The sequence below is a fragment of the Xenopus laevis genome, chromosome 1L (assembly GCF_017654675.1).
Source record: "Xenopus laevis strain J_2021 chromosome 1L, Xenopus_laevis_v10.1, whole genome shotgun sequence".
Classification (NCBI taxonomy): domain Eukaryota; kingdom Metazoa; phylum Chordata; class Amphibia; order Anura; family Pipidae; genus Xenopus; species Xenopus laevis.
The window spans coordinates 124829427-124841851 of NC_054371.1; the positions used below are offsets into that span (position 1 = coordinate 124829427).

General features: G+C 48.3%; 1 protein-coding gene across 1 annotated transcript in view; it reads right to left on the reverse strand.

The window, feature by feature from the left end:
* Positions 1 to 12425, reverse strand: part of cherp.L (calcium homeostasis endoplasmic reticulum protein L homeolog) — a gene marked incomplete at its 5' end in the record, with an annotated part of 32459 nt that overhangs the window by 8910 nt on the left and 11124 nt on the right. The window contains 1 exon segment of the mRNA NM_001094045.1: positions 7463 to 7898. Coding sequence (NP_001087514.1) covers positions 7463 to 7898 — 436 coding nt within the window.

A 12425-nucleotide genomic window follows, 5' to 3' on the forward strand; every position in this document is an offset into this window, starting at 1 on the left:
CATTTTAATAATCACTCAAACACAACTAACAGAAAAATACCCGTTTACTTCACCACATATATTTCTGAGACTACAACTCATTCATTTTGCAGCCCATACTATTACCCAATTATCAGATAGAGACAAAGATGGCCCATTAAACAAATTATGGAAAAACACTGACACCAAACAAACAACGTCACAACTATATCAGACTATACGAACAGTAATAAATTTAGAAGATGAAGAAAACTCAACCTTTAAATGGATCAAAGATATTCCAGAAGTAACAAAATCAGATATTTTAAAACAACACACAAAAATAATGAAATTACTCCCAGCGAGTAGATATCAAGAGATGTCTCACCAAATATTGCATAACTCCTATTTTACCCCAATTAGAAGTTATAAAATGGGAAATCTCTCCTCTGATAACTGCCTAAGATGCCGCTCACCAAGAGCCGATTAAATACACAACCTTTGGTCATGTTCAAAACTACAGACCTTTTGGCAAGAAGTAGCCACATATGGCGAACAGATGACTGGGAAACCTATCCAATCACAAATTGAATGGGCATTATTCAGTTACACCACAAATTATACCCAACTATCAAAACCAGAGAAAAACATGATTGGCAGACTAGCTGCAGCAGCTAGAAAAACGTTATTACAACAATGGTTGACTCTGGAATCCCCGTCTATATTGATAGCGAAACAAAAACGACATCACCTATTTCATAAGTATTGGTTGGAAGCAATAACCAGAAAAGAGCACAACACAACAAAATTCTTTAATACATGGATAACATATATACACTCCCACACCATACTAGATATCTTACGGTCTATACATTAAGATAAACAACATGGTACGACGAAGAAACCCTTAGAGAACACCAACTTGTGGTGGAGGCATCCCAATACCTCAATAACTGGCAATGTGTACAGGAAAGACTGGTTTTCTCACCCCCCAGGAGTCATCAGATAAACAGACTATTGGCAATGTACCCATCGAGTCCTACATAGGATCATATACTATATTTTGAGCTGTATGTTTTGAAATGTAATTATATATCACTGAAAAATCATTGTTGAAAACTGTTGGAAAAACCGTAATGCTTGTTCTTTCTATACACGTAACTGCAAAATGAAAACAAATTTCATGTGTGTAATAAATAAATAAAAACATGTTTGAAAAAAAACCAAAAAACTTTAATCTTCAATTTTCGAAAAATGGTCAAAAATAAAAAATGGAAATCAATTGAAAAAAAATCTATTTCTGGTGAACAATCTGAAACCTGAATAAAAAAAAAAAGGAGATTTTGTGATACTCACCGTTAAATCTCTTTCTCTCCAGTCGCTTGGGGGACACAGGAACAATGAGTATAGCATGCACCACTAGGAGGCAGGACACAACAAAAAAGAAACAAACTGATCCCTCCTCCTCCTGCTATACCCCAGCTCCCAGGCGGAGCCAGCCTAGTTCGTACCAAAGCACGTAACAGGAGGTAACCAATAGACATGAAGCCTTAAGAACTATATACAAGAAAAGCACCCATGTCTAGCACCCACGTGAAGGCCTCACCAGGGAGGGAAGTCCTGTATCCCCCAACGACTGGAGAGAAAGAGATTTAACGGTGAATATAACAAAATCTCCTTTTCTCCTTAGTCTGCTTGGGGGACACAGGAACAATGGGGACATACCAAAACTGTCCCAAAAGATACGGGCGGGAGGTAGAGGCCTATGTGGAACTAGCCACCACGGCTTGTAGTACCTTCCTGCCATAGTGGGTGTCAGATGCCACAAAGGTATCAAAATGATAGAATTTTCCAAAGGTATGGATGGAAGTCCATGTGGCAGCCTTACATAACTGTTCAGCTGAAGCCTGATTCCGAAAAGCCCAAGACGCGCTCATTCCCCTGGTGGAATGAGCCTTGAGTCTAGCTGGGGCGCTTCGTCCCTGAGCTGTGTAAGACCTTTGGATGGCCTGCTTAATCCAATGAGAAATGGTTGTCTTGGTGGCAGGAGAGCCCTGGCGGAGCCCCGATGGAATGATGAACAGGGAGTCCGACTCGATGCAGGTAGTACTTGAGAGTCGCATGGGATCCAGAGAGTGAAGGGCCACCTCCTTAGGGTTGGAAGGAGAGGGACAAAAGGTAGGGATGGTGATCTTTCGGTTCTAGTGGAACGAGGAAACCAAGTTGGGGAGAAAGGATGAAATAGTGTCAAGAACGACCCTGTCCTGGTGAAAGATGAGGAAAGGAGATCTGCAGGAAAGAGCAGATATCTCCGAAACCCTGCTAACCAACACGATGGCCATCAGAAAAATGGTCTTCCATGTGAGCCATTGGAGAGAGATGGCAGACAAGGGCTCGAAGTGAGGTTGTTATAGGGATCGTAGTACAAGGGAGAGATCCCAAGTCGGTACGGGGGACCGGACAGGGGGCCTAACATGAGCCACCCCTTGAATGAAGGTCCTGACATCGGAATGTAAGGCTAGGCACCTCTGGAACAGAAGAGACAAGGCCGATATCTGGGATTTTAGTGATCCCAAGGATAGCCCCATAGAAAGCCCCTCCTGCAGGAAGGCCGGGATATTGGCAATGGAAAAACTGAGAAAATTGGCTCCTTGACTCAGGCACCACTGGTGATAGGTAGACCAGACTCGGTGGTAGGTTTTGGCAGAGACTGGCTTATGAGCCGCCCTCATGGTGAGGATCACATCATTGGAGAAACCCTTCTTCTTTAAGATCGCGGTCTCAATAGTCACGCCGTCAATCTGAGGTTGGCTGGGCATGGATGTCGAATTGGTACTTGAGAAAGAAGGTCTGAAGTAACTGGAAGAGGCGATGGTTCGTCCACGGATAGACTTACCAGGTCCGAGAACCACGTGTGACAAGGCCAGCTGGGGGCGATGAGGATGAGGGTGGTGTGCTCCCTCTGCAACTTCTTGACCGTTCTTGGAAGAAGAGGCAGAGGAGGGAAGGAGTAGGAGAGCTCAAAGTCCCAAGGAGCCGTGAGGGCGTCCGCTGCTAGAGCCAGAGGGTCCCTGCAGCGCACAAAGAAAAGAGGCACCTTTCGATTGTAACGGGTTGCCATGAGGTCGACCTCTGGAGTCCCCCATCTTTGAGTGAGTTGAAGAAAAATGTCGTCATTTAGAGACCACTCTCCTGGGCCCTGGGATGTAGATCGCTGAAAGGTGTGCTTGGTAAGTCTCTGCCCATCAAAAGAGGAGTCCGATCTCGTTTAGTGCATTCCTGCTTCTTTTGCCGCCTTGGTGATTGACATAGGCTACTGCTGTGACATTGTCGGATTGGATTCTTATCGCCTGATCCGCTAGAAGATGCTGCCAGTGGGCTAAGACTAGACGAATGGCCCGAATGTCCAGAAGGTTTATGTGTAGACATTGCTCTGCTGGGGACCAGAGGCCATGTGCTGAAGGTCCCTCCAGGACCGCTCCCCAACCGGATAGGCTGGCATCTGTGGAGAGGAGGCGCCACTGAGGATCCCCGAGTGGTCTGCCCTTGGTCAGGTGGATGGAATGGGTCCACCAGTGAAGGGATGCTTTGGTCCTGTACGACATACGAATCTCTTGAAGTAGGGATCTGCGCTTCCAGGCTGAGAGAATGTTCCATTGCAGCTCCCGGAGGTGGTATTGTGTGAAGGGAACAGCCTCTATGGTCGACACCATGACTCCCAGGACCTTCATGCAGAATTTGGCGGTGTGTTTCGGTTTCAAGAGACCGCACTAAGGTCCGTAGATGATGGACCTTGTCTGGGGGGGAGAGACACAGTTTGTGCCTTAGTATTGAAGAGCATTCCCAGGAAGATCATAAATTGACTTGGGGTCAGGGAAGACTTGTCGCGGTTGATGTACCAACCCAACTCCTGCAACTGGTCCATGGTCAGCTGGAGTGCTTGTTGAGCTGCAAGGGAGGTTGGGGCCTTGATCAGGAGATCGTCTAGGTAGGGAGTAATGGATACCCCAGAGGTTCGGATCAGTGCCGTGGCTAATGCCATGATCTTCGTGAAGACTTTGAGGGCCGAGGTGAGTCCGAAGGGAAGAACCGTAAATTGGAAGTGCTGATTTTGGACAGCAAAGCGTAAAAATATCTGATGGGGAGGTAAAATGGGAACATGAAGGTACTAGTCCTTGATGTCCAGGGAGGTGAGAAATTGGCCTGGAGACATCGCCGCTATGACAGATCAGAGAGACTCCATCTTGAACTTCCTCGGCCGGACGAAGATATTGAGCTCCTTCAGATCCAAGATTGGGCGGGCAGACCAGTCCTCTTGGGCACTACAAACAGGTTGGAGTAATAGCTCTTGAATCTCTCTCTGGATGGAACCCGGAATGATGACGTCTGACTGTAGAAAATTGTCGATAGCGCCGTGGAGCGCTTGAGCGGTTCTTGAGGAAGCCTGACACAAAGAAACGGTGAGGTGGGGGAGAAGAGAACTCGTAAGTGGTAGCCCCGAGTCACCACCTTGTGTACCCAAGAGTCATGAGTTAGGGCGATCCATACGTCCGCAAAGTGCCACAGTCTTCCCCCTACGGTCACTTCACTGAAGTCAGTCATGCTGAAGTGGGCTTGCTGGCCGGCTTAGATGAGGGTTTACGGGGTTGCCAGGAGGGTCTGGTCTTACCTCCAAAACATCCTCTACTGATAGAAGCATGTCGGGGAGGGGATGACTGAGGTTTTGCTCTGAGAGCCACGAAAAAATCTTCCCCTACAAAAGGAAGGGCGTATCTTGGGCTGGGGCAAAAAAGTGCTTTTACTTCCGGTGGCCTGACTTATGATCTTGTCCAGATCGGATCCAAATAGGCGCTATATCCCTTGAACGGAATTGAAGTTAGGGACTTCTTGAAGGAGAGGTCCTGTCCAAAGCTTCATCCAAAGCGAGCGTCGGGGGATCGGCCAAACACCTGAGCTGCATCAAGGGATGCCTTGCATAAATAATCGCTAGCCTCCTTGAAATGGGTAGCTAGTTCGGAAAGTTCCTGGCGGGGAATACCGGAGGAAATAGCTCGGCATAGGGTATCTGACCAGGACTGCAAAGCCCTACTCACCCACGCTGAGGCCAAGTAAAAAGGGAACGCAGAAGACCCTCCAGCTTCTTGTCCATGGAATCCTTGAAAGACGCTGCATTGGGAACCAGTAGTCCTGTGCTCTTAGAAAGGCGTGACACTGGGGCATCCACCAATGGAGGAGAGTCCCACTTCTCAATGAGATCCGATGGAAAAGGATATAGCTTGAGGAAGCGCCTGTTTGGTTGATGTGGTCATTAGCCCACCCCAAGGAAGGGGAGGAACAACTCTTACGCTTGAAGAGACTCGAAGATGAACTGGAGCTAGTCCCGGGTTCCTGTAGGTGTAAGCTCTCTAAGACAGAGGAAATAAGGAAATAAATCTATTGTCTCAGAGGATAATTTAGGGGGATCCTCTTCCTCCTGGTCCGAATTATGAGACAGTTCACTGTCAGAGAGAGACTGTTTGTCCCCAGACACCAGGGGAGGGGAGACAGAGCAATGGACTCATCGTAACTGTCTGCTGCAGACGGAGAGGGAGCCCTGCGCTTGGGTGGCTTGGGATTGGGATTATCTAGCCGGGCTACGAGTCTGTCTAAGGAATCAGCCAGCTTGGGAAGCCCACTGAGGAGGTGATTGAGAACCCAGGGATGGTGGGTGTGTGGCCTGGGATGCTGGAGTCCCATGGGTATCTAAGCTTACCTGGGGCCTGGGTACTGGAGTTTCCGGAACAGGCTCAGGTGGCTTGCACTTGGAGCAGAAAGGTTCCTTGTTATGGATTGGTAAATGTTTGTGGCATTTGGCACAGGCTAAAACCTTACAGTAGCAGTAGTTGCCGTCCTTGGAAAAAGGTTGTCACTGGAACTCTCAGACATGGTTACTAGAATGGAAAAAGAGCAAAATCTTTTAGCAGAATGTTGATCAGAGAAACAAAATTCCCCCACTGAAATCTGGTTCCGCTGGAGAGCAGGGGGATAGCAGGGAAAATATAGCCCTCAGTAGTTAAGATACTAATCCTGCTGCAGTGGTGGGCCGCAACACCCACTGTCTAATATGCCCCTGGTCCACCTTAGCAGAACTGTCTGTGGCTAAAGGGAGAGATAGCGCATGTGTATAGGACTGGTGGAATTCCCCCACTGGGTTGCAAATAAACCAGGGCCAAGGAACCACGCTGCAAAAGTGGCTGGAGGCAGCTTGAACACAATCAGGTCCGTGCGGTGAGAAGGAAGTGCAGGGAGAAAGGCGCAAAGGACCGCTCCGCCCATCATAGGAGACGCGCGAGATCCAGGGCGCTGAGTAATACTGAGTGAAGACACTCACCCTTGTATACCAGGCACTAGCAGAGGCAGGGCAATAGGATTACAGGTATCTACTGCTTACCTGATCCGTGCTCAGATCCTCTCGTGTCTACTGGCCAGTCAATTCCTTCCCCTGTAACAGAAGGGGAAGGTGGACAGTGAGGCAAGGCACTCAGTGTGGATGCCCAGTCCAAACTTACTGCAGTGGGAGAGTGTAATGGCGCCAGTCTAAACAGGCTGTGTTCCCCTATGGCCAGGCCCTGCTCTTACCCGGTAGAGAGGGGAGAGGGGGGGCTGCTGCTGCCTTCGTGATCCCCAGAAAAGCAGTGGGAAAAGAGTCTAAAACAAGCTGAGTAATACTGAGTGAAGACACTCACCCTTGTATACCAGGCACCAGCAGAGGCAGGGCAATAGGATTACAGGTATCTACTGCTTACCTGTTCCGTGCTCAGATCCTCTCATGTCTACCGGCCAGTCAATTCCTTCCTCTGTAATAGAAGGGGAAGGTGGACAGTGAGGCAAGGCACTCAATGTGGATGCCCAGTCCATCCTTACTGCAGTGGGAGTGTGTAATGGCACCAGTCTAAACAGGCTGTGTTCCCCTATGGCCAGGCCCTGCTCTTACCCGGTAGAGAGGGGAGAGTGGGGACTGCTGCTGCTGCCGTGATCCCCATGTCTACCGGCCAGTCAATTCCTTCCCCTGTAACAGAAGGGGAAGGGAAATCAGTCTGGGTGGTCAGTGTAAGGCACAATAGAGACCCTGGAGATGTCCGAACTGGAGGTGGAAAGTGAGGCAAGGCACTCAGTGTGGATGCCCTGTCCAACCTTACTGCTGAGTTGAGATAAATAATTAAATAAATAAATAATAAACTAACTCCTAACAGCTCTATGTCCTAACCTCCTGAGGACACAACGAAAACTGGGCTGGCTCGGCCTGGGAGCTGGGGTATAGCAGGAGGGATCAGTTTGTTTCTTTTTTGTTGTGTCCTGCCTCCTAGGGGTGCATGCTATACCAATTGTTCCTGTGTCCCCCAAGCAGACTAAGGAGAAAAAAGTGTTTGGAAGGTGAACAACAATAAATAAAATAAATGTGCTTTAAATGGTGCATATGGATATGACATAAATAATATTCAAACATGGCACCATTGGGAATTACCTGCAGGGAAATCCCCCTGGGGAAAATCAAATCGATGTGGAAAAGGTGGTCTTTCAAACGGATGCCGCGGTGGAAATTCTTCCTGCATGAAGTGTGGGGGGAAACGATTGAAGTTATGAGGGTGTGGAGGCTGGTTGAATTGAGGGGGGTGCTGTTGATGAGGTGGAAAGGGTCCTCGGAAGTGTGGCGGCCGTTGCATGCGGAAGTGGGGGTCCCTCTGCCCACCTCCACCCCAAGGAGGCTGCTCATGCTGGTTGCTCCAAGGAGCATCAAACTGATTGTTCCATGGGGGTTCTCTCTGATTGTTCCAAGCTGGCTCTGGCTCATTGTTCCAGTTGGGGTCACGTTGTTCATTCCACATGCCTTCATGACTGTTGCTCCATGGAGGACAGTGAGGAGGTGCTGGGTGGTGAGGGAATGGTGGTTGTTCACAAGGCTATAAATAGAAAAAATATTTGAATATTAAATGTGCATAGCTACACAATGCCCTATACATTTCTATACCAGAAGTGACAGATACTCTTTCAACATCAATTACATTTAGCAAAAGAAAACCGGATTTTTGTACTCACCGTTAAATCTGTTTCTCTGTAGTCGAAAGGGGGATACAGGGAACGATGGGGTTAAGCTCCATCCTCCAGGAGGCAGGACACTTGAATAATTAATAAAGGGGGCGTGCCAGGTTAGGCTTAACCCCACACACTGTACACTGAATTCAGTTTGTTCCAAAGCCGCTAACGGAAACTATATAAAACTTACAACAGGCAGAACTGGTAAACCAAAGGAACTATTCAGAAGACCAAAAGGCGGTCCATAGCTCATCGCTGGGCGGGAATGCATGTGTCCTCCTTTCAACTACAGAGAAACATATATAATGGTGAGTACAAAAACCCGGTTTTTAGGGGGGGGGGGGGACAGGGAACGATGGGGACTTACCAAAGCAGTCCCAAACAGCAGGGTTGGACTGGACTTGGACTGATGCTGCTTATTTGTTTTAAGACAGATTGCAACATCTTATGTCCGAGGGAGGCCTCGGCCGAAGAAAAAGGTGTCAACATTGTAAAATTTGGTAAATGTGTGAACGGATGACCAGGTAGAGTCCCCTGCAGATTTACTCCAGGGAGGTAGAGTTACGCCATGCCCAGGATGCTCCCACCGCAATGGGCCCGAATCCCTTCAGGTGGCGCTCTCCCCTTTGCAGTATATGCTTGCTTGATTGTCTCTTTAATCCAGTGAGCAATGGTAGTCTTTGAAGCGGATTGACCTCTGCGAGATCCAGATGGAATAACAAACAATGACTGTGAAGTTCTGAACGCTTTTGAACGTTCTACGTACCAACGGAGCACTCTGACTACATTAAGGCTGTGGAGTCGGCGTTCCTTGTCGTTCTTAGGCACCGAGCAGAGAGAAGGAACTATAATTTCCTGATTAACATGAAATTCAGACACGACTTTGGGTAGGAATGTCGCAACTGTACGTAGTATAGCCTTGTCTCTGTGAAAATTTAGGTATGGGGGCTGGCATGACAGAGCGCCAAGTTGAGAAACTCTTCTGGTAAAGAAGATTTCTACTAAAAAAAGACTACTTTCCAAGTCATCCATGTATCAGAAATAGAACCCAGCGGTTCGAAAGGGGGGTCAAGAAGAGCTTCCAGCACTATATTGAGATCCCATCCAGCCGTAGGTGTTCGGTATGGGGGAGCTATATGAGTGACTCCCTGAAGAAAAGTGCGTATTATCTCTTCATTCGCCAGCCTACTTTGCAATAGAATGGAGAGGGCAGACATTTGACCCTTGAGAGAACTGAGCTTAAGGCCTAATTGGAGGCCTCGCTGGAGAAATGACAAGTTCGTGGAATGTCGAGTTCTAAGAATGGGAGCTCTGAATGCCAAACTCTGATATGATTTGGATGACGACGGTTTTCGAGCCTTGAGCATTGTAGAAATAACTTCTTCTGCTAGTCCTTGATGGATGGATGCTTCAACAGCCATCCTATCAAAGCGTACAGAACCGGGTTGTGATGAACTATTGGTCCTTGCTGCAGAAGATCTGATCTGAATTCCAGCTGGACTGGCGGTGCCACTGACATCTCCTGAAGGTTGGAGAACCAAGTCCTCCGCGGCCAGAAGGGAGCCACAACTATTACTGTGGATCTGGACTGTTTGATCTTTTTGAGCACCCGTGGTAGGATTGGAAGATGGGGAAAGAGATATGCCAGTTTGAACTGCCAGTGCCGAGTCATGGCATCTACCCCCGCTGCTAAGGGGTGTCGGTATCTTGCAAAAAATGTTGGGACTTTGCAATTGATTCTGGACGCCATAAGGTCTATGCTTGGTCGTCCCCAGCTTGACACTAACAGGTTGAATGTCTCTGGATGTAGTTCCCACAACCCTGGGTCGAGATGATTTTGACTGAGGAAGTGAACAGCTGACAGCTTCACAGAGTTGTTCTCTGCCCAATGCAGGATTTCTCTGGCTTCTGCCAGCGCTGCTTGACTCCGAGTTCCTCCTTGTCGGTTGATGTACGCCACTGTGGTGACATTGTCGCTTTGAATGCGTACTGGTTGATGGTGAAGCAAGTGGTTCCACTGGTTGAGTGCTAACTTCACTGCGCTCAGTCCAAGAATGTAGTCTGGATTCAACAGGAGACCAACAACCTTGTGCCGAATGGTTTTCCCATGTTGCGCCCCAGCCCTGGAGACTGGCATCCGTGGAAATCACCTTCCATTCCGGTGTTGCCCATGACTGTCCGGCTGCTAGGTTTTCCGGAATCAACCACCACTGGAGGGCCTCCCTTGTAGCTGTCGTCAAACGGAGAGGGCGGGTCAGCGGACCACCCTTCCACTTGGAGAGGATACTGGTCTGAAGGGGACGGAGATGTATTTGTGCAAATGGAACAGCCTCAATGGCTGATACCATTGTTCCCAGTACCTGCATTGCTCTGTGGATTTTTATTGTTTGGTTGGCTAACAGTGACTGGACTTGTTCTTTGATTCTGAGCTGTTTGTCCTGAGGCAGGCTTACAGTCTCTAAAAGGGTGTTGAATTCCAGACCAGGAATGTCATTAGCTTGGTAAATACCCTGGGGGCCGATGAAAGGCCGAACGGTAGTGCCACAAATTGGTAATGTCTGTTTGTGAATGCAAAGCGTAGGTATCGGTGGTGAGGAGGCCATATTGGAACATGGAGATATGCGTCCTTGTTGTCCCTGTTCCATGCTGCATATTACTGATCTCAAGGTATCCATGCTGAACCTCACTGGGTGAATAAACTTGTTCAGGTGTTTCAGATCGAGTTAGGTCTGACAGTGCCGTCCTTCTTTGGGACTGTAAATAAGTTTGAATAAAAACCGGAGAATCTCTCTAGCCGTGGAACTGGTGCAAACACTCTGGATTTCTCCATCCTTCCTATGCACTTTAGGAAGGGTTTTTCTTTTGTGGGATTGGAAGGCACTCTGGAGATAATGAACCTCCTGGGTGGATTTGCAGCCAGATTGAGATGGTAACCGTCTGAAACTATCTCCTTTACCCAGGCATCTGAAGATTGACGGATCCATTCCTCCCAGCAATTTTCCTCCGATCCGTTCCAACAATTCCGGAGGGAGTGCCCCGTCATGCGGACGCAGGCTTGTCAGCTGATGGTTTGTTGTGGGGCCTATTGGACTTCTACAATGGTCGGTCATTAGCCTTGGAACGAAAGTGGGATCTTTGCGGAGTACTGCCCCTCCGTGAGAACCGACCACTCTGGCCACGAAAAAATCTTCCCCGTTTGTTGGCTGAAGACGCTCTAGTTTTTGCCTGTGGGAGAAAGGTGCTTTTACCACCTGTTACTTGAGAAATAATCTTTTCAAGTTCCTCGCCAAATAACCGTTGTCCCTTGAATGAGAGGGAGGATAATGATTTTTTAGAGCCAAGATCTGCCGACCAATTTTTCAGCCATAGCGTTCTCCGCGCTGCTATAGACGGAGCAGAAGTGCGTGAGGTAAGCTGTGATGTGTCTAGGGAAGTGTCACAGAGGAAGCTTGATGCCTCCGCTATAGACTGTGCAGAGGATATCAGATCTGCTTGAGGAACACCCTCCTGGATGTCCTTGATGAGTGATTCAGACCAAGCCTGAATGGCTCTCGAGACCCATGCTGAAGCTAGGCAAGGTCGTAGTGTTGATCCAGCTGAGGAATAAATTGCTCTTAAGAAGCCTTCTATTCTTCTATCTGATGGGTCTTTAAATGCTGTGACTGTGACTGGTAGGGTAGTGGATTTTGAGAGCCTGGACACGGGAGCATCCACCACTGGGGAACTTTGTAAATGTTTACGTTGTTTGGAACTTCCGTTCAGGGGAATCTCACTCCTCTTGGATAATTTTGTTAATAATTGTAAATAATAATTGTTTTTGGTGACACATTGAGAATTTCCAGTACCCCCTTAATGATACCTTCCACATCATGAAGGCTGTCCCTCTCCCTTGCCTCACTCTGATCTTCATCATCATCATCAGATGACGCTTCAGATGAGGGGATTTCTCCCTCCGAATGGGACGAAATTTGTTCAGGGGCTGACTCTTCCGATAGTGTATGGGATAGAGTCCCCTTTTTTAGTCAAGTGCTTGCGCTCGACACTGGGTTTGTGGTGAAACTTAGCTAACGCCTTCCCCAAGTTGTTCGCAATGGCTGGAAGACCTTGTAGTGAAGCCAGTGACTGTGACAACTGGACTGCCCAAAGAGGAGGAGGTGGTTCTGTTGAAGGCCCTGGAGTGGGCTCCTAAGGGATGTCTTGTGCTGAGTCCTCATCTTGTGTCTCTGGTTGAACCCCAGAGTCATGTGCTGCCCCCTGCCCCATGGCACAAGTTCTGCAGAGCGACTCGCCCTGTGTCCCCTGAAATTTTTACAGGCATTTAGTGCAAGCGAAATGTTTCCCCTGTGCAGCCTGTGGGGACTCTCCCCCGCCCTGCCCTGGTGAATAATCCCCCA